The sequence below is a fragment of the Elephantulus edwardii genome, unplaced genomic scaffold (assembly GCF_000299155.1).
Source record: "Elephantulus edwardii isolate Elephantulus edwardi_28Jun2011 unplaced genomic scaffold, EleEdw1.0 scaffold00044, whole genome shotgun sequence".
NCBI lineage: Eukaryota > Metazoa > Chordata > Mammalia > Macroscelidea > Macroscelididae > Elephantulus > Elephantulus edwardii.
The window spans coordinates 12,243,104-12,266,376 of NW_006399794.1; the positions used below are offsets into that span (position 1 = coordinate 12,243,104).

Here is a 23,273-nt window from a genome sequence, read left to right on the forward strand (position 1 = left end):
TTATCCCTAGTATTTCAGCTCTTGTAATACTTTGTTATGTTGGTATTGTGTTTTTTTGTTGTGGTTTTGGATTTGGGTTTGGTTTGGTTTTGTTTTTTTAGATTGTTGCACTATAATATTCATTTTAGGAAAGGTTTTTCTCCCTTGGTATGAAGTTGAAGTTGAGTTATTCCAGGTAAGAGTTATTGGGGAAAAGCTAAGCGTCTTACCTCCTTGTCTCATCTCCAGAGAGATAATTGATCCAGGAAGTCAGAACTTCCAAGTTCTGAATCAGACTTCTTTTACAGATTCTGGACATACTGAGCTCAACATATGCTCTAGCAACTCTGTTTATGCATAGATGATAATCTATGAAAATAGGCCTAGAGCAAGGAGAGTATAGAGATCAGAGGGAGCAACAAGATCTTCGAATGACAGCAAGAGGTGAGGAAGCCTCATTTGTAAAATATGCTTAGTGTTGTCATGCTTCTAATCTTGATCTTTGTATTTGTTTACAGGAAATTATTCTGCATTCCCAAAGACTAAAATTCACCCCCAGCCCATTTTTCTGAATGATAGAAATATATTTGATATTTTTTGATCTCTCAGTTACTGGGGTTTTTTTTAAAGTCAGATCCCTTACCATAACTATATCAACTTGACCTCTTAACTATTTGACAAAGTCTGTATGACTCCACCTGGTTCTGCTAGACTCATTGCAGTAAAGCAAGCATGGAATTCTAGTAGCAAACATGAGCCAGGAATCTTGATTGCTCCAAGCTGCAAGAGACTCAGTCCCTCAACCTGTGTGTAGCTCTTCCTAGTCAGAACCAAAGCTCCGGCAACAACATTAAAAAAAGAAAAAATCATCCTTTCTTCTCTTCTTTTTAGTTTTCATTTTCCTGGATTTGACCCCGCCATGCAATATGCCTGACTTTGAACATCATCCTTATATTATCACATAAGTATATTATTTAGGAGGGGGAAAAATAATACTAGAGTATAGGCAAAATTGGATTTGCAGGCGGAGAAAAGACAGCGTCAAGAATTCCTAGTACTTCACCTCATCACGGAGAGGATTCTGCAGTCATCACAGACACACCCTCTATGTCAGACTAAAGACCTCTGAACTAGACAGAACTTACAATGGCTCCTTTGAATTTGGATGATATTAACTGCACATCCATCCTGTCTCACATCATTTTTTCAAATTTCTCAGCCTGGATGTTTTTCATGGGGTAACTCATGTATTTCCTGATGCCATTCATTACAACATGATGATGAATTCCATCCCTCTGGACTTGGCCAAGTTCAGAGCAAGGCAGTGAAATCTCATTCCACTCTGCTCTAGCTTAGTCATGCAGAACACTAACCACACCCATAAGAACCCAGCTTCCTTCCTGCTCATGGGAATTCCTGGTCTGGAGGCATCCCACTTCTGGATCGCATTTCCCTTCTGTTCTATGTATGTATTGGCTGTACTTGGCAACGTTGCAGTGCTACTGGTGGTGCGTTCAGAGCCTACACTGCACCAGCCAATGTACCTGTTTCTCTGCATGCTGTCCACCATTGACCTGGTGCTCTGCACCTCCACTGTGCCCAAGCTCCTTGCACTCTTTTGGGCAAATGCTGCTGAGATTGCATTTGAGGCTTGCGCTGCCCAGATGTTCTTTATCCATGGATTCTCAGCTGTAGAATCAGGCATCTTACTAGCAATGGCCTTTGACCGCTACTTGGCTATTTGCCGACCATTGCACTATGGATCATTATTGCCCCCAGAGGCTGTGGGAAAGTTAGGAGCTGCTGCTGTGCTTCGTGGTTTGGGACTTATGACCCCACTCACCTGCTTATTAGCAAGACTGACCTACTGTAGCCGCGTGGTGGCCCACTCCTACTGTGAGCATATGGCTGTGGTAAAGCTGGCTTGTGGGGGCACAAAGCCAAACAATATCTATGGCATCACCGCTGCCACACTGGTGGTGGGCACTGACTCCATCTGCATTGCTGTCTCCTACGCACTCATCCTGCGCGCTGTGTTAGGCCTCTCCTCCAAGGAGGCAAGGGCCAAGACCTTTGGTACTTGTGGTTCCCACCTTGGTGTCATCCTGCTCTTTTACACACCAGGCCTCTTTTCATTCTACACACAACGCTTTGGCCAACATGTGCCCCGGCATGTCCACATCCTCCTGGCTGACCTCTACCTCGTCGTGCCACCCATGCTCAACCCCATCATCTATGGAATGAAGACCAAGCAGATTCGAGATGGGGCCCTTAGACTGCTGAAACGGAATCCTGTTCAGTCATAAAGCCTTCAATCCAACCCTGAGGCCCCACCCTTCCCTTCCTTCAGCCTTGGGCAATGTTTGAGAGAGTAGCATGGCTAGAAGATAGAAACCACCCTCAGTGGCATTCTTTCTTGCTTTTACAAGGAGGTGTAACACAATCAGTTGGGGCTAAAAACCACCAAGCAATGGATTCCTACTTCTGAGGTAAGACAGGTGCAATACTCAGGGAACTTCTGTCTAATGGAGCATAGTAATGGTTCCAGTATGATGGTGGCCCCACAGAGAACCTTACCCGCCTGCTTGCCAAAGCCTCCCAGAAGACCTTAGAAAAATGAGAATGATGTGGATATTGTGTGACAAAATGATAAGCTGATGTTTCTACTTTTATAGGAATTTATGGATACCTCCTCTGCGAGCACAGTCTGATTTGGACACAAACAGAGAATAAGATAGAGACAGAGGCAGAGTTCTAAGCAATGGTGCACAAAGACCACCACACATGAAGAAGAATCATAGAAACATTCTGCAGAGGAATAAACAACAAAGTGTAACATCAGTTTAGGAATGTTCTCTAGAAGTTGAATTTTTATGTTTTCACTAAGCATGTGCTATGAGCCAAGTATTTTGCTAAAAATTAAGGAGTATCGAGTTGATGAGGCCAAAAGTCCTCCTATCAACTTACACATGCTCTGAGGAAATGGAACATCTAAAGAGACAGTGGCCAAGTAGAACAAACTATTAGGATTAGGATAAGCATAGGAACTGTGGAGAAAGTAAGGAAACCTAAGTTAGTCAAGGGAAATGAAGCCCCAAAGCTCACCTTGTCCTGTCCCACCTGTGTGATAGTGTAAAAGGCTTCCTCCCAGATTATCTCATCTGTCGCCATCAGAATTAGCCTTCATTCACTGCTAAACTCTGAACATATGAGATTAAGATAACAAATGTTCTCAGATTCCCAGACAATCAAAAGGGAAAAATTAAGAAATAAAGGTCATTCCCAGGATGTTTAACCCAAGTTGGAGAGGAAGTCAAGAAAACTCAACATAAAGAAAGCAAAAGTCCTCTCCACTGGACCAAGAGGTTACATTATGATAGATGGAAAAGATTAAGACTGCAAACAACTTCATCTTACTTAGATCATTACCAACACACTTGGTACCAGAAGGCAGGAGGTCAGGAGATGTATTGTACTGGGAAATTCTACAGTCAGGGACTTTTGCAAATTATTAAAGAGCAATTATGTTCCATTTGAGAACTAAGGTACTCCTAATTTCAGCCATGGTCTTTTCAATCACTTGCTATGTACCTGAAAGCTGGACAATGAAAACGGGTAATGGAAAAATAATTGGGACCTTTGAACCATGATGTTAGAGATAAGTATTGAATATCCCATGGGCTGTATAAAGAACAAAGAAATATATCTTGGGGAAGGTACAGTAAAGTGCTACTTGGAGGCAAAGATGGTGAAGCTTCACCTCACATACTTTGGGGATGTTACCAAGAGAGGTTATTCCTTGGTAAGGGACATCACGCTCAGAAGGCAGAGGGACGCCAAAGGAGCAGAAGACCCTCAACCAGAGGGACTGACACAGTGACTGCAGCAATGCACTTGAATGTGTCAGAAGTTGTGAGGATGGCCCAGGACAGAATAGGGTTCAGATCTGTTGTTCGCAGGGTCTCTCTGAGTTCTACTCAACTCAACAGTACCTAACAACAACAAGAAAAGTAAAAATTTACTATGTCTTATCTAAGATGAGAGAATTCTGGTGGTTTAGTGGAAAGGAGTTATGCTGCCAATCCAAAGGCAAGAGGTTCAAATCCATCAGCTATTTTGTGGAAGATGGGTAATCTTCTCCCATTTTATTTCTTGCCTCTGAAAACCCCTAGAGGGACAGCTGTGAGTCAGTTCTGACAGTGCATAACAGCAACACATCTAGACTATACAGCTATGATTTTAAATCTCCCCAACCTACTTCTTTTCAATTAAATATTGATGTTGTTATTGTTATTAGGTTCTATCGAGTCATACACAAGTCATAGAAACCTTATAAACAACAGATCTGAATCCTGCTCTATCCTGTAAAATCCTCACAGTCTCCAACAGACTCGAGCCCATTGCTGCAGCCGCTTTATCAATCCATCTGGGTAACAGTCTTCCTCTCTTTCACTGATGCTCCAACTTTCCAAGCATAGCATTCTCCAAGGAATAGCTTATTCTAACAACATGCCCAAAATATGTGAGATGAAGTTTTATAATCTTTGCCTCTCTCTTGCACTCTCACTGAATCTTCTCCTAGACAAATCTTTCTGTTCTTCTGACAGTCCGTGAGATACTCAGCACTCTTCTCCAACACCACAGTTCAAAGGCATCAATTCTTCTTCTATCATCTTTATTCATTGTCCAACTCTCAGATGCATAGCATCTTAATCAAAATTAAATATTGTTTACATAAAGTAACATGTGTATGTGTGTGTATGTATATGTATATATATGAAATGTCTATTAAAGCATACAAGGAACCCTAGTGGCATGTTGATTAAGGGCTCAGCTGCACACCAAAAGACTTAAGCATAGCAGCACCTCAACAGGAGAAAAGATGTGACAATCTGGTCTCATGCAGGTTATAGTCTAAGAAACTCTATGACAAAGTCCTACTCTCTAGGGTCTCAGTGAATGGTAATTGACACAAAACAATAACATTATTTGTATAGATTGAGGATCTCTGACAAAAGTATGCATTGGAACACCCACCACTCAATCAAGGTGCAGAATATCTTCATAATCTCGGGAACGTTCCCACTCCCCTTTCTAGAAAATACTTCCACATCCTCTCTGTTTTATATTGATCACCTTGAATTAAATTTGCTATTCTAGATGTCTCTATGATAAAATGGTACTTAATTTATTCTTTTGTGTCCAATTTCATTCCCCAACACAATGTTTTTGGCCCAACAAAAGTTGTGTGCATCTGGTTTTAGATTTTTTTTAAAAGAATGCAACTTTTTTATTGCTGATTGATATTCCATTAAATAAACATACTAAAATTTGCTCAACAATTTACCATTAAACACTTGGGCCAGCTTCTATTTTGGGGTATTCTAAATAAAGCTCAAGGTTTTGTTGTTGATTGCCATCGAGTTGAGCATGACTCATAGTGACCCTATGAACAAAAGATCTGGAGCCTTTCTATAACTATCATTTCTCAAAGTTCGAGAGTTTCCAGAGGCATGTTGTTTAGGAAGTGGATGCCACTCCTGCTTCCAATGTATAAAGCTCCTAAGAATATTTTTTACCTTGATGTCAAACCTATACTTGGACCAACAGGCAGTCATCAGAACAGAGCAAGGAAACACTGCATTGTTCAAAATTGGGAAAGGCGTATACCAGAGATGTGTCCTATCTCCATACCTTTTCAATCTAGAACAAATTATCTGGGAGGCTGGGCTCTAGGAGGAGAAATGTGGCAACAGGATTGGTGGAAGATCTGTCAACAATCTGTGTTATGCAGATGACACAACCCTGCTTGCTGAAACTGAGGAGGACCTGAAGCGCTTGTTGCAGAGGGTCAAGGACTGCAGCCTTCAATATGGATTGAGACTCAACATCAAGAAGACAAAGATTCTCACCACTGGACCAATTGGCTGCTTCAGGATGGATGGTGAAAAGATGGAGATTGTTCACAGCTTTAGTTTTCCTGGCTCCACAGTCAACACTCTTGGCACCAGTAGCCAGGAAATTAAAAGATGTATTGCAATGGGAAAGTCTGCTGTTAGGGTCCTCTCCAAAGTACTGAAGAGCAATGGTGTCTCTCTGGAGACTAAGGTGCGTGTGATACAGGCCATGGTCTTTGCAATCACTTGTTATGCGTCAGAAAGTTGGACAATGACAGAAGAATAGATGCCTTTGAATTGTGGTGCCGGAGAACAATGAAGAGTATCCCATGAATTTCCAAAAGAACAGATATGTCTTCAGAAAAGTGAAGTTAGAGTGTTCCTTGGAGGCTAAGATGATGAAGCTCCACTTCTGATACTTTGGACATGTTGCCAGAAGAGGCTATTTCTTAGAAAGGGACATCATGCTTAGAAAAATGGGTTACAGGGTAGCTGTATGCTAAACTTTAATAAAACCTGCCAGAAAGTTTTCCAAAGTACTATTCTGTACTCACCAGTGATATGTGGCCATTTTTAGCTGTTCAATCTGAGAAAAGATGCTCCCCTCAGCTCCCACGTTCTCCCCCATGGATCCTCATTCTCATTCTACAATATTGGTTTTATACAGTATTTGTCCTTATGTGACTGAGTTAGTTCACTTAACATAATGCTCTCCAATCCCTCAAAATTTAGGCAGTAATTTACCAAACCATTGCTCCTGCCTGCTGTGTAGTAGTCCATCATGTGAATGTACTATGATTTCTCAATCCATTTGATTTTGGTTGGACATCTGGGATTTTCTCATGTTCTAACAATGGTGAATACATTGCTATGAGCATTGGTGTACGAGTCTCCATTTGCACCAGCTGAGACTCTAAATTTTTATTGGAGTAGACTGTCCATCTTTCTCCTACAGAATGATTGATAGAGTGAACCCACTAACTTTTCAGTAAGCAGCATGGTGTATTACACACTACCCCATCAGTGCTCTTTCTGCCAGATATTATTGTCGTTGTTGTTGTTGTTGTTGTGTGCTATCAAGTTGAGTACGACTCATAGTGAACCTGTGAACTGAACCTAGTCCGGTCCTATGCCATCCTCACACTTCCTGACACACAAGAGCCCATTGCAACAGTCAATTTGTCAATCCACCTGGTTGAGGGTCTTCCTCTCCCTCCAGCCTTCCCAACATCATGTCTTTTTCCACGGAACAGCACCTCTTAGCAATATGTGCAAAGTATGTGAGGTGAAGCCGCATCATTCTTGCCTCTAAAGAACACTCCGGCTACACCTTCTCCAAGATCTATCTATTCATTCTCTTGGCCATCCGTAGGATAGTCAGTGCTCTTCTCCAACACCACAGCTCAAAGACATCAATTCTTTTTCTGTCATCCTTATTCATTGTCCAGGTCTCAGATTCATAGCTAGTAATCAGACAGACCATGGCCTGAATCAGGCGAACCTTAGTCCTCAAAATGACATCACTACTCCTCAATAATATGGAGAGGTCTCTAACTGCAGATTTTACCAGTGTGTCTCCTTATTTCTTGACTGTCAGATATATAGAGAGAAAATTATTTATTTGTATTTTTGTTCGTATTTTTATTTGCTTACTGATACTACTCAATAAAAATAAATTTTGTTTGTTAAGTTTTTTTCCTTTCTATTAAATTTTAAAAATCTACTTTCCTCATAGTTAGTTCTTTTCTTTATGTTTGGTGGTCTAGGCGTAAAAAGCTACAATCCTGCGATCCTGAAGGCACATAGTTCAAATCTACCAGCTGCTCTATGGGAGAAGGATGGGAAATCTCTAACTGCCTTTGAAACCCACTAGAGGGTCAGCTCTTAGTCAGTTTCCACTCTCCAGCACACAACAACTTGTAAATTAACACCTATGTTGTTGTTGTTGTTATGTGCTATCAAGCCGCCTGCAACTCACAGTGACCCTATATATAACAGCTCTGAACTGTGCCGTATTCTAGCCAGTCTCACTGACCCCAATATACCTAATCCCATTGTCCAAGTTATTGTGTCAATCCATCTCATCCAGGGTTGTCCTTTCCTGTGCTGTCCCTCCACCCTTCCAAGTATGATGTCCTTCTCTAAGGACTGGTCACTCTTGGCCTCATACCCAAAGTATGTGAGAGGGAGCTTTAAAATCCTAGCCTCCAAGGAGAAACCTGATTTCACCCTCTTCAAGACAGACATATTTATTCTCCTTGCAGTCCATGGTATGTTCAGTACCCTTCTCCAGCACCAATATTATGACACAAATAATAACTTAGTATGGTGTAAATAGAGATGAAAGGTTATTTTCTTCTCTTGTGAGTATCCAGTTGTCCAAGCATTATATGTTTAAAAGATATTATTTTCTGAATTAAATTCATTCCACAAAAACCAATCAATTCTTTCTGTACAAAAGTAATGATATCAGTTTGAGAACTAAGGTGCATCTGATTCAGGCTTTGGTCCTTTCAATCACTTGCTATGCATCTGAGAGCTGGACAATGAATAAGGCTAATGGAAGAGTTGATATCTTTGAGCTGTGGTGTAAGAGAAGAGTGATATACATCCCATGGACTGCCTTGGAGAGGATACAAAGTGCTCTTTGGATGCTAGGATGATGAAGCTTCTCATATACTTTGGGCATGTTGCTAGAAGGGACTAGTCTTTGGAGAGGGACATGATGCTTAGTAGGGTGGAAGGTCAGCAAAGGAGAGGAGAACTTTGACCAGATAAATTGACCCAGTGATTGCCACAATAAAGTGAAAATGGCACAGGATAGTACAGGGTTAAAATCTATTGTCATAGGGTTGCTATAAGTCATACTCTACTCGACAGCATCTAACAACAACAACATGAAAGTATTTCTTCATTCCGTTTTGTTTTATCCATCTTTTTGTCTGACTTTATGTCTTACTACATTGACTTAATAAACATAGCTTTAGAGTAAGACGCAAAATGAAGTATTGTAAGTGTGCCAATACTGTCCTTTTCATAGTGGTTGTTACTGTTTTAAGCTCTTATATTTTCCATAAATTCTAGGTTCAATATATTAATACTTACAAAATTTAGTATAAGGTTTTATTTCTTTTTCTGATTTTATTCCACTGGCTAAGACTGCCAATATAATGCTAAGTAGAGGAAATAAGGGAGACACCCTTGCACAAATTTGATCTTAAAGGGAAAGCATTCTGTCTCTCATCACAAAATATTACTTAATGGTAGATTTTTCCTCGATTCCTCTTTTAGGTTGACAATGTATTCTTCTAGTTTGAGTTATCAAAAGTTTTTATTAATTTCCTGAAAATATTTTTATAAATATATCTCAGTAATATGATTTTTGTGTATTCTTTAATACAATTAATTCTATTTATTTAATTTTAGATGTTAAACTACCTAGAATTCCTGTTATAACTATATCTTCTTTTTTGTTGTTGTTAGATGCTGTTGAGTCAAGTGCAACTCATAGCAACCCTATGAACAACATATCTGAACCCAGTACTATCCTGCGCCATCCTCACACTTCCTGACACACTAGAGCCCATTGTGGCAGTCACCAGGTCAGTCCACCTGGCTGAAGGTTTTCTTCTCCTTGGCCAACCCTCCATCCTTTTAAGTATCATGTCCCTCTCCAAGGAATAACCCACAACATGCCTGAAGTATGTGAGGCGAAGCCTTGTCTTCCTTGCCTCCAAAGAGCACTCTTGAGGCACTCTCTCCATATTTGTTTGTTCTTTCGGTCATTCTGTGGGATGTTCAGTGCTCTTCTAACATCACAGCTAAAGGACATCAATTCATCTTCTGTATTCTTTCTAGATTCATTTTGGAGGGGTGACGAAGGAGAGGAAGATCTTTGATGAGATGGATCGATTCTGTGACTGGAGTGGTGGGAATAAATGTGTCTGAGATGGCTAGGTTGGCACAAGATAGAACAGCATTTAGAGCTCTTGTACATAGGGTTGCTATGAGTTGCAAGCGACTCGATAGCACATAACAACAACAACATTTTGCAAATATTTTATAAAAATATTTGAATATGTTCATAAAAGAGAATAGTTTTCTAATATTTTATTGTCATTTCCTTATCAGATTTGTATATTATCGTCTTGTTTACTTAATAAAATGTTATTATCTTCCATTTTCTGAACGTGTTCATGAAATATTTTATTTATTCCTTAAATATTTTATTTATTCCTTAAATACTTTATATCATTTCCCAGGAAAGACATCTGGACTTTATGTGTCCTTTGTGGTTTTTACTTCAAATGCCATTTTAACAGACATAGGTATACTAACATTGAGAAGAATCGGAATCCCAAAACATTTAACTGTGTTTATACAAAATGTATATATAGAACCAAAAAGCTATTGTCCAAAGAGAACAAAGAAACAATGGTTTAAAATCAGGAAAAGTGGTCAGGTTTGTATCTTTTCTCCATTTCTATTCAATCTATATATTAAGAAAATCATTGAAGAAGAAGCTGGACTATAAAAAGAATAATGTAGCATCAATATTGGAGGAAGACTCATAAACAATCAGCATTATACAGAATCTTGCTTGCAGAAAATGAAGAAAAACTGAAGTTCCTACAGAAGAAGATCAACGACTACAGCCTTCAATAGGATTACATCTCAACATCAAGAAAAGCAATTCCTCACTGGACCAATAGGCAAAATAATGATAAGTGGGGGAATGGGGGAAATGGAGTTGTCAATTATTTTTGTTTTGCTCGAATCCCAACCAGCATCCTTGGTAGCAGCAGTCAAGAAATCAAAAGACAAGTTACATTGGGGAAATCTGCTGTCAAGGAGCAATCCAAAGTGCGAAGAAACAAAGATAGCAATTTAAAGATTAAGGTATCTCTCAGCCAAGCCATCATCTTTTTGACAACTTGTATGCATCTGAAAGTTGGACTGTAAGGAAGACTGAAGAGAAACTGACACGTTTGAATTGTGGTGCTGGAAAAGGATACTGACTACCTCATGGAATGCCAATGTGCAGACACAACTGCCTTCGAACAAGTGCATCCAAGGTTCTCCTGAGAAGCAAGGACAGAAAAATTTCAGTTCACATACGTTGCACATGTTATCAGTAGAGGCCAGTTCTTGGAAAAAACATTATACTGGTAAAAGCTGAGGGTCAGAGAATAAGAGGAAGGAAGACCTTCAACAAGATGAATTTACATGGTAACTCTAGCAATGAACTTGAACATGTTGAGAATCATGAGAACAGCACATGCTTTTTTGTTTTATTTTAGCACATACTTTCAATGAATAAAATAGTACCATTTAAATATATACATTTAAGAACAGCTCTTTGCTTTAGGAGTACCATTAGAAAATCATTTGTCCATAATTAATCCATGCCTAATGGTGATTCACCAACATGGGAATACTTGAATTTGAAGAACTTGTGACATACATCCTGGTTTCTATAAGATCCTTTTGTTTGCAGCCAGCTTCTCTCATCAATCCCTTAATTTCTTGTTAGCTGGACTTGGAAAAAGATTGTGTTTTCAATTGACTCAAAAAGGTGTGGGGTGATACAGTCACTTATTTTCCAGGCACCCAGAACTCAATCTTGTTCCAGAGTGTCACAGACATAGAATATACTCTTCACTTAACCCAAGACAAGTCTTGGCTACATTTTATATAGATTTCCTTACAAAGAGGTCACACACCTCGAGTGGTTTGAGTCAATCAGCAACTTTGAGGAGAAAGACAGACGGTCTCCTCCCATAAAAATGTATATACAGCACACCCATGTTTATTGCAGCTTTGTTCACAATAGCAAGGAGTTGAAAACAACCTAAGTGCCCATTGACAAACGAATGGATAGAGAAACTGTGGTATATTCACACAATGGAATACTATGCTGCATTGAAAAACAAGGAGCTCATGCAATATTATACAAAATGGGTGACCCTGGAGGACATTATGCTGAGTGAAGTATCCAGTCACAAAAGGACAAATATTGCATGGTGCCACTGTTGTAAAAGAGGACTGACCTTGGGGTTGGGGAGAGACTGAGAAAGATTGGTTCAATAATGTATACTGCACTGAAACAGATGAGGGAGAAAACTGTTTAAAAGGGATAAGTAATTAAGGTATTTTTGTCATGACAGGAGTCTAGAGTGAAGGCTACATGATGGACTAGACCTGGGGGAGGGTTAGTAAAACAATGAAAGATTTTTTATTTTACTTTTCCAAGAGGGTGGTGTTCTGGGGGAGGAGGGTTGGGAGGGGAGAAATGTGCAACAATGAATGAATGGAAATCCAAGGTCTCTATAAATTTTTACAGAGAGATTAATAATATACTTAAATTTAAAAAAAATAAGTTGGAGTAAGGAAGGCAATGGATTTATAACTGCTTATGCTAATAACACTATATCATGGCATGGAGGAGGAACAGTGGAACTTTATCCACATTTACAATATTCTTACCAAAACCATTTATGGAAAATAGGAACTGCATTGAAACATATATCTCTGGATTGGAAATGATCACATTATTAATATTTCTAGCCTTAAACTTAAAAGACCATATTGTTCAAAATTATTTGCTATTTATTTGTTTAAATTTTTCCCTCTTTTAACAACTGGGATCTAGAGGGAAGAGAAAAGACCAGAGAATAGCCAAAATTATTGGGACAGCTATTGCTGCCAGTTTAGGGCCTGTGTCAGGAAAAGGAAGTCTTACTCATAAACAATGCCACCCAAAGGTAGTAAAGGAGGTCAGAATTGCTTCCACTGTGGAAAGCTGGGCCACTTCAGTAGACAGTGTCACAGACGAGAGCCACCGATAGGCAAGGGAGTAGACAGGAAGCTCCCACTCACTTGCTTTAAGTGTGGATCTGAAGGACACATGGCCAAGAGCGGCCCACATCAGGTCCTCGTGGCTGAGAGGACTGACAGGCCCCAGCTCCCAGCTGGAAACAAAGGAGGATGCTTCAACGATTCAGATCCTACCGGAAGAGCCGTGGGTGAGCATTAACATTACTGTTAAGTATATTCATTTTCTCCTGGACACATGAGCCTATTATTTGGTCCTAAAAGCCATCTGAGGTCCCAACTCTTCTCACTACTTCTTAGTTGTTGGAAATGATGGGAAACCTCATAAGCAATTCCTTACTTCACCTCTGTCTTGCATGCAGACTTCCAAGCTGTAAAACAACCCAGTGGTAGATGGAATTTGGTCCAGGACTTAAGAACAATAAATGACATAGTTGAGCCTTTACATCTTGTGGTTCCTAACCTTTATACTAGACAAAGTGCTAGTCAATAAGCCTTTTATTTATTTTTTTTAATTTTTTAATTACTTTTTATATGTGTACCATCAAATCAGATCTGACTGGTACAGGAGGAGATTGTCCCTCCTTCTTCAGCAAAGCATCTGGTGGATTTGAACCCAGTACCTCTAGGATTGCAGTGTACCTTCTTGCTACTAGGCCACCAGAGCTCATCATAAGCCTTTTATTCTAAGAACTACCTTCCCTCTGTAACTTGATTTGTGCCACTGTTAGAACCTCTACAGAATATTATTGCTTTTAATTTTTGACTCATGTACTTTTAACTTCTTAGTTAAATTTGTGTCTTCTAGGCTGCAACAGTTCCATGATGCATCTTCAAGGATATGAACATGTATGGCTAAGCACAATTGATAATAGTGTATCTAAATTCCAAAATGAATCTCCATAATAGTCTACATATTTCCTATTGCCAAAGGGGCCCTTTAGAGCAGTGAGAGAAGACCTTCACCCTGAAACCTACAGCGTCCCTTTTCAGCAGGAAGTAGCTAAGAGAATACACTGTCCCCTTTTCCTTATGAGTCAGGGTGAAATCTCTCTCAGGGAGGAGTGATAGAAAAGGGCAAAGGACACACTGACAAAGGAGATTAATCAGATCTGGTTTTGACAAGCAATGTGGCAATGGGACAATTAAAACAGCCTTTCAAGGGGAAAAAAAGAGAGGAACGAACTGGAGGGGTAGAGAAAATAGTGCAACAATGAATGAATGGAAATCCAAAATCTCTGTAAATGTTCATTAAAATTAATAAAATTAAATTTTTTAAAAAATATGTATATGCAGACTGAGAAATGCAATGGTGGGCCACTGTGAGTTGAAACCAAATCAGTTATAGTGGATTTGAGGCTTTATTGGGGGACAGAAGGGCAAACTAGTGTCCTTGTGAGACCAAATTATGAAGTAGAGAGAATCAAAGAACTTTATGTACCTATGTTCCCTTGAATAACATTATTTATTTTCTACAAACCTATAAACCAAATGTTGTTCCTATGTGTCATCAGGTCACCTGTGACTTATAGTAATCCTATGAACAATAGCTCTGAACAATAGCTCCTGAGCCAGTCTCACTAAGTTTGACATACTTACCCCCTTATCCCAGTTACTGAGTCAATCCATCTTATCCAGGATCTCTTCCTTTACTGCATTGTCCCTCCACCCTTCCAAGCATGATGTGCTTCTTCAATGACTGGTTCCTCCAGGCAACATGCCCAAAGTATGTGAGACGGAGCTTCAAAGACCATGCCTCCAGAGAGACACTTGGTTTTACCCTCTCGAGGACAGACCTGCTTGTTCTCTTGGCAGTCTATGGTATGTTCAATAATCTTCCACAGCACCACAACTCAAAGGCATAAATTCTTCTTCTGTCATCCTTATTCATTTTCCAGCTATCTGCTGCACAGCAAGTAATTGCACAGATCACAGCCTGGATCAGGTGCACCTTAGTCTCGAGACTGAGATCTTTGTTCTTCAGCACTCTGGACAGGTCCCTGGCACCAAACTTTGCTAATTCAATTTGCCTTTTGATTTCCTGGATGCAAACTAAAATTGTTAACAATCTCTTCTCCATCTAGCATAGTGTTAAAAATAGCCATTATAAACACTGAAAATCTATTGAGTTTTTTAAATTATCCAATTAATTGCATTCGTTATTTGCCAAGAATCTAGACTTCCATTTATTAACTCATTATTTTTAATATCTAGGAATCAGTTATTAGCCTGGAGTTGGAACCGGCTCAGATTGACCACTCCTACCCTCAGTGGGTTTTTCTGGGCTGCAAATTACTTGGCAGGGCCTTACCCATATTCTTCCAGCAGGATAGCTAGTTGATTTCAACTGCCTGCTCTTGTATTGGTGCTCTGTATGCACTATACCACCTACTCACCATACCACCCTTTTCACAAGTCCCTGTTAGACTTATACTGTTCTAACGTTTGTGCTAAATGGTAAAGTTTAACAAGTCAGAAAATATAAATGCCATCCTTACCTTCATTAAGTTTGAAATGCATAGGGAAGAGGCTTTAAACAAATAACCACACTCGAATAAAATTGGTATTTTCCTGCTGAGTGAAGTATTTTATATACATTGTCTAGTTCAATCCTTACAACATCTCTATGAGGTAGGTATTGTGCCCACTTTTTAATGATGTTGTTGTGTGCCAACAAGTTAGAACCAACCTGATTCTCCAGTGGGTTTTCAGAAGTAATATATCACATGGTAGGAGATTGCTCATCCTTCTTCTGCAGAGCAGATGATGGATTTGAACGATAGGCCTTTGTAATAATGAGGAAATGACAATTCACAGAGTTAAAATGACTAACTTAAGACATATAATTGGTATGAGTCAGAGCTGAGATTTTAATTCAGGATGCTCTGCAAAGAAGGTAGGGTATACCCTGAACAGCATAATGACTAAGAGTGGGGGCTTCCTATGGACATACACAGACATTTGTTGTTGTTGTCATTGCTATTGTTGTTGATGCTGCCGCTGTTCAGTGCCACCAAGTCATCTACAGTTTAGAGTGACCTTGTGAACAACAGATCTGTACCTTGCTCTCTACTACACCATCCTCAATATATCTGATATGCTTGAACTCACTGTTCTAGAACAGTGACTATTCACTGTGTGACTCCATGTTGTTGAGAGTCTTCCTCCTTCTCTGACTCTCCATATGTCCCAGCATGATGTCTTTTTCCAAGGATTGATCCTTCCTGAGAAAATGCCCAGAGTATAGGAGACAAAGCTTCACTATCCTTATCTATAAGGAACAACTTGGTTGCACTTCCCCCAAGACAGAATTGTTTGTCCTTTCAGCAGTCCATGGGATATTCATTTTCTTCACCAACACCACAATTCAAGGGCATCACTTCTTCTTCTGTCATCCTTAACCATTTTCCAACTTTCAGATGCATAGGAAGTAACTGAAAAGATCATTGCTTGAATCAGGCACACTTTAGTCTTCAAACTGACATCATTACTCTTCAGGGTTTTAGAGAGGTCTTTAACAGCCTATTTTTTCCCAGTGCAAATTAAGTTTTTATTTCCTGACTTCTGCCACTAAGGGTGTTGATTGTGAATCCAAGTAAAATTAAATAGTTGACAACTTCAACCTTTTACCACATACCATAATGCCTCCTATTGATCCAGTGATGAGGATTTTTGTTTTCTTTATAGTGACATGCAATTCATATCAAAGGCTGTGTGAATGGGGGGGTTATCATACAGATATTTACATTTAAAAAAACCTACTGGCAAGCACTTAACATCCCAAGGACTGTCAAAAGAACAAAGAAATATTTCTTAGAGAGAGTACAGCCAGAGTGCTCTTTGGAGGTAAGGATGATGAGGCTTTCTCTCACATGCTTCTAGTATGTTACTAGGAGGGGCTATTCTTTTGAGAGGGACATGATGCTTAGAAGGATGGAGGGTTGTTGAAGGAGAGGAAGGCCTTTGACCAAGTGGATTGACACAGAGGCTGCCCCAATGGGCTCTAGTGTGTCAGGAAGTGTGAAGATGGCACAGGATAGGATGGGGTTCGGATATGTTGTTCATATGGTCACCATAAATTATATTTGCCAGCACCTAACAATAACAACTGGTGACCAACTGGTCAGCTCTCTGAAGGTAAAGTTTCAGAGACATAAAATCCCCTATTCTTCTAGCACTTGACTTCAGGGAAGCCCTGCAACATTCAGTAGTATGGTTGTGAGTGTGATAGAGGGGGGAAAGCTCCAAGCGCAGAACTACTGAGAAAAGGAAAGAATAATGAAGTCAGAGGATCCTTGCAGTCTTTAAATGTGTGTCTACTATTCAAACATGATAGTGATATGCAGATGACACAACCCTCCTTGCTGAAACTGAGGAGGACCTAAAGCGCTTGCTGCAAAGGGTCAAGGACGGCAGCCTCCAATATAGATTGAGGTTCAATGTCAAGAAGACAAAGATTCTCACCACTGGGCCAATTGAAAGCATCAGGATGGATGGTGAAGAGATTGAGATTGTTCACAGCTTTAGTTTGCCTGGCTCCACAGTCAACACTCTTGGCACCAGGAGCCTGGAAATTAAAAGATGTATTCCCATGGGAACTTCTGTTGGGACCTCTTGAAAGTACTGAAGAGCAATGGTGTCTCGCTGGAGACTAAGGTGCATCTGATACAGGCCATGGTCTTTGCTATCACTTGTTATGCACCAGAGAGTTGGACAATGACTAAGGAGGATAGAAGGAGAATTGATGCCTTTGAGCTTTGATGCTGGAGAAGAGTATTGAGGGTACCATGGACTGCTGGGAAAACAAACAGATTCATCCTGGAAAGGGTTAAACTGGGAAGCTCCTTGCAGGCAAGGATTCTGAGGCTCTAACAGACTTTGGACATGTTGTAAGGAGGGACCGGTCCTTGGAGAGGGACATGATGCTTGGTAGGGATGGCACAAGAGGGGAAGACCCTCTATGAGGTGGATTGATTCAGTGACTGGGGTAATCGGGATGGGTGTATCGGAGACAGTGTGATTGGCACAGGACAGAGCAGAGTTTAGGGCGGTTGTACATAGGGTCACTATGGGTCTCAAGTGACTCAATGGCACATAACAACAAACTACCACCAGATGCTCTGCCGGGGAAGGAGGGACAATCTCTTCCTCTACCAGTCAGATTTGATTTGATGGTACACTCACACAAAAATAATATTTTTTTAAAAAAATTTAAAAAAAACACGACAGCAAACTATTCAAACTTTCTTCTATTACTAAACCAATCAGTCTATTACTTCTGTGGTTGTTGTTGTAGTTGTTGTGGGTACCTTCGAGTTGAGACTAATCCATACCCGACCCTCTGGCAGGTTTTTAGAGGCAGTTAATTGCATAGGAGGAGATTGTCCATCCATCTCCCGCAAAGTGGATGGTAGGCTCAAGCTGCGTGCCTTCGGGATTGCGGTGCAGCTTCTTGCCACTACGCCACCAGAGCCCATAGGAATTTTTCTAGATCTAGGATTCTGTGTAAATTTTTTTTATTTGATTAGTTTTGCTTATTTTTCACTTTCCAAGGTTGTTTGTAGTTCCAAATACTATCATCTCATTTTAAGATTTCCAATCAAGAGAAGTGAGAGACTCAGAGTAATAGGCATGCTAGCTTCCCAAATCATAATTTTCTTATATATGGAATAGTGAAATATTCATTTTGGTCTTTTCTTCTTTTTACTTCTTTGTGATGACTTTTTGCATTCTTCATGAATGATATTCTTGATATCTTCTCACAGCTAATCAGTGTTCAAGGCCTCAAATTTATTCCTGAGATGGTTTTTAAATTCAGAGAAGATAGACTCAAGATCAAATTTTTATTCCTGTGGATATGATTTAACCTTCTTTAGCTTTAATTTGAACTTGCAATGAGCAGTTGATGGTCTGTTCCACAATCAGCACCTGGCCTAGGTTTCACTGCTGATATTCAATTTCTCCAACAATTCCTTCCATAGATGTAATAAGTCTGATTCCTGTGCATTCCATCTGGTGATATACATATGTATAGCCAGAGTTTGATTCTTATAAAGGTTATTTGCTATAAAGAAATCATTGATTGTATAGAATTCTATCATCTATCCACATCCTCACTTCTGTAACCAAGTCCATGTTTTCCAACTACTGATCCTTCTTCCTGGTTCCCAATTTTTACATTCCAGTCACCCATTATTATGAAAGCATTTTGGTTACATGTTCAATTACTAGAGGAATTATTACCAATGTCAGGTGAATCTTGGCAGAAAGCAAAGAGTACCAGGAGGATGTCTGTGTTTCATTGACCATGCAAAGGCATTTGACTGTGTGGATCACAACTAATTGTGGCTAACCTTGAGGAAAATGGGAATCCTAGAACACTTGATTTTGCTTATGTGAAACTTATACTTGGACCAGTAAGCAGTCCTCAAAACAGACCATGGAAACACTGCATGGTTCAAAATCAGAAAAGAAGTGTGTCAGGGATGCATCCTGTCTCCATACCTTTTAAATCTATATGCAGAACAGATCATCCAGGAAGCATGGATTTATGAGGAAGAGTGTGGCATCAACATTGGAGGAAGACTCATCAACAACCTACAATATTCAGAAACTGAAGAAGACCTGAAGCACTTGCTACAAAAGGTCAAGGACTGTAGTGTTCAAAATGGATTGAAGATCAACATCAAGAAGACAAAAAATTTTCACCACTGGGCCAAATGGCCGCACCATGACAGATGGGGAAGAGATTGAGGTTATAAACATTTACAGCTTACTTGGCTCCACAATCAACATTCTTAACACCAGTAGTCAGTAAATCAAAAGATAAATTGTATTGGGAAAATCTGCTGTCAGGGACTTCTCCAGAGTGCTGAAGAGCAATGATGTCAGTCTAGAGATATGGTGCACCTAATCCAGGCCGTCTTCACAATTACTTGTTATGGTTCAAAAAGCTGGACAGTGACTAAGAAGAGGGTCTTGGAGAGGGTGAAACCAAGTTACTCCTTGTAGGCTAGGATTTTAAGAGCTCTGTCTCACATATTTTAGGCATGTGGCTAGAAGAGACTGGTCGTTGGAGAAGGACATCATTCTCTGAAGGGTGGAGAGAGAGCATAGGAGAGGAAGATCCCAGATGAGATTAAATGATACAGTAACTCAGGCGATGGAGGTTGGTATGTCAAAATTAGTGAAACTGGCTCAGGACAGAGCAGGGTTCAGAGCTGCTGTACATAAGGTTGCTATGAGCCATGGGCAACTCGATGGCACATAACAACAACAACATGGAATAGTGAATGAAACAAAAAGAGGGGCCTAGTAAACGTGGTGTTTTGTTTGACTCAAGCTTTCTGACTCTGATGAGAGACCTTCCTAAATAGTAAAAGCTATCTTTTAAAAACCTCTCATCTTCCAAGAAGGGGCTCTGGAGTCATAATACATTACCTTTTGCACTTCTAACCAAAACATCAGTGGTTTGAGTCCATCAGTCATCCCATAATAGAAAAATAAGCAGTCTTCTCCTAAAAGATTTACATCTCAGGAACCCGATGGAGGATTTCCATGAGTTAGAATTGACAGCAGTTAGTGGTGTGGTCTGTTCTGCTCTGATGTGGTCTGGTCTGGTCTGGTGTGGTAAAGTCAGTATGGTCTGGTCTTATGTGGTCCAATCTTGTCCAGTATGGTCTTATTCAGCCCAGTATGGTCTGATCTGGTTGGGGCCAATCTGATCCAGTCTGGCCTGGATTGGAACAGTCTGAACTAGCCAGGATTAGCCTGGGCCCGTCTGGTCTGGCCTGGTCTGGTCTGGTCTAGGCCAATTTTAGCCAGTCTGGAATGATCTGAGCTTGTCTGGTCTTATCTGGGTTGGTTTAGCTGTGCTGTCTGGGCTTGTTTAGGCTGGTCTGGGCCAGTCTCATCATGTTCAGGCTGATTCAATCCAGTTTTGGCTGGGCTAGTCCAGTCCAGTCTGAGCCACTCTGATCTGGTTTAGGCTGATCTGTATTAGTCTCGTCTAGTTTAGGTTGGTCTGAGCCACAGTTATCCAGTCTGGTCCACTCAAGGCTGGTCTGGCCAAACAGATATTGAACTCACTTAAACCAAACAACTGGATTTACAGAAACCACTAGTTGGCATCTATAATTCTTAAAGGAAGAAGGCTGCCACATCATTCTCCCACAGAGCAGCTATGGGTTCAAAATGGCAATCTTTTGACTAAGAGTCAAAAGTGACTACTGAGCCACCAGACCTCCTTTAATTAGAATTGTTGTTGTTGTTGTTGTTGTTATGTGCCGTCGAGTCGTTTTCGACTCATAGCAACCCTATGCACAACAGCCCTAAACCCTGCTCTATCCTGCGCCAACCGCACTGCCTCTGACACACCCATCCCGATCACCCCAGTCACTGAATCAATCCATCTCATAGAGGGTCTTCCCCTCCTGCGCCGTCCCTCCACCCTTCCAGAATTACAGAAACTAATAATATCCTTCAAAGAATTCAACAATAAGGATCATTTGTAAATCTCAACACTAACTTTTCAGCAGTCCTCTCATTCCCCAAAAGCTCCCAGGTGCTTCTCGTGTTCTAAGAGACATCAACCCTCTTCTGCTGGAAGCGCTTTAGGAGACCCTGGCGAATCTGTTTCGATTTGATACAGTAGACAATTGGATTCATGAAGGGAGGGACCAGGAAGTGTAGGTTAGCCATGAGCACGGCTAGAGCAGGGTAGCTGTGCTTCTCTACTCGGTGTAACACAGATAGCCCCAGTTTGGGCAAATAAAAGATAAGAACAATGCAGAGGTGTGAGACACACGTGTTGAGTGCCTTGAGCCTCTCCCCGGGTGCTGCAATGCTCAGGACAGTCCGTAGAATCAGTGCATATGAAAGCATGATAAGGGAGGAGTCAAGGCCCAGCGAAAGGAGGATGGAAATCAGCCCAACTAGGCTATTGATCTGGGTATCGGAGCAAGCAAGGCCCACCAGGTCACAGTGCAGGCAATAGCAGTGGGAGAGTATGCTGATTTGTGGGAAGAGCAGGCGCCGTAGGAGGATGGGTGCTGGGAGGTTGAGTAGGACAGCCCTCACTAGAATGGCAGCCCCCACTTTGGCCATGGCAGAGTGGGTAAGGATTGTGGCATAGTGCAGAGGATTCCGGATGGCAACAATGCGATCGAAGGCCATGGCCAGCAGTACACCTGATTCCACATAGGTGAAGGCATGAATGAAGAACATCTGTGCTGCACAGAGGTCAAACGGTAGCTCACGAGCACCGAGCCAGAAGAGCCGCACCATAGTGGGGAAGGTAGAAGCACACAGGCCCAGATCAGACGCTGCCAACATGGACAGGAAGATGTACATGGGTTCATGCAAGGCGGGGTCTGTGCGGATCAGGAAAAGGATGATACTGTTTCCCAGGATGGAAACCACACAGACCAAGTTGATGGGGATGGATACCCAATGGTGTGAGGCCTCCAGGCCTGGAAAGCCAGTGAGGAGAAATGTGGAGTGTGCAAAAGTGCTGGTGTTGCAGGAGAACATGACGATTCCAGAAGGGAGGTGTCTGCCCTAGGGATAAGAGGCATTCATTCATTTGAGTATCATTCATAAAGTTCCTATAAAAGTGAAAGCTAAGTTCTGGTGGTGTGATGTTTAAAGAGCTCAGCTGCTAACATGAAGGTCGGCAGTTCAAAACCATCAGCTACCCCATGGGACAAAGATGTGACAAGTGGTACAGCCTTGAAAAACCTACGGGTAGTACTCTGTCTCATGGAGCAGCTACAAATTAGAATTAATTTTACAGCAACTAGTTTTTAAGTGTAAACTGTGAAAGATCTGCCCCACGCACTCAAATTCTTAATCCAGAAAAGAAATCTTGTTGTTGTTGTTCTTGTCGTTGTTGTTGTTGTTGTTGTTGTTGTTGTTGTTAAGCGCCATTGAGTCAAGTATGACTCATAGCGACCCTAGAAACCACAGACCTGAATCCTGTCCTATCTTGTGCCTTTTTCATCATTTCTGATACACTTGAGCCTGTTGTTGCAGAGGGGAGGGTTTCATTGTTCTCATAAATTGACTTTTTTTTTTAGTTACAGTAATTCAAGATGCGTGTAACAGTATTGTACACACTTCCTTAAATACTGAAAACATAAGTACTTCTTAAAATCTATTTAAAGGAGTCCTGGTGGTATAATGAATAATTTACATTTCATAACCTAAAAGCTGGCAGTCCAAGAAAGAATAATGAACAGTCTCCTCCCAAAAAGATTCACAGTGTCAGAAAGTCAACGGTTAGTGATTAGGAGCCAGAACTGACTCAGCAGTACTGCTGCTTTGCAGTTAGTATTGTATACGCTTAGTGAATATTTTAGTATCTTCTTCACACTGCTTTATCATAGTTTCAGTATTTTAATAGCCACTGTGTATTTAAATGGCTTGACTAGTTTTCTAACTGCTTTTTTATAATCTTGCAGACATTCCTTTCCTGTCTGCAGTATCTGTATTCATGCATCAGCTTAATTTTGTGAAGTCAGATGGCTAGCAAAACTCCTAAGTCATAGCATTTTCTCACTTAAC

The 23,273-nt window shown here is 40.7% G+C and overlaps 2 protein-coding genes across 2 annotated transcripts; one reads left to right on the plus strand and one right to left on the minus strand.

Annotated features, from left to right (window-relative positions):
• The first annotated feature begins 1,337 nt into the window (after window positions 1–1,337).
• On the plus strand, window positions 1,338–2,285 carry LOC102867933 (putative olfactory receptor 52P1-like). The gene has a single exon (XM_006885531.1). It carries the CDS (start codon window positions 1,338–1,340, stop codon window positions 2,283–2,285), a length of 948 nt encoding a protein of 315 aa, XP_006885593.1.
• Window positions 2,286–21,287: 19,002 nt separating this feature from the next.
• On the minus strand, window positions 21,288–22,241 carry LOC102868342 (olfactory receptor 51G2-like). Its single transcript, XM_006885532.1, has one exon. It carries the CDS (start codon window positions 22,239–22,241, stop codon window positions 21,288–21,290), a length of 954 nt encoding a protein of 317 aa, XP_006885594.1.
• Window positions 22,242–23,273: the final 1,032 nt, after the last annotated feature.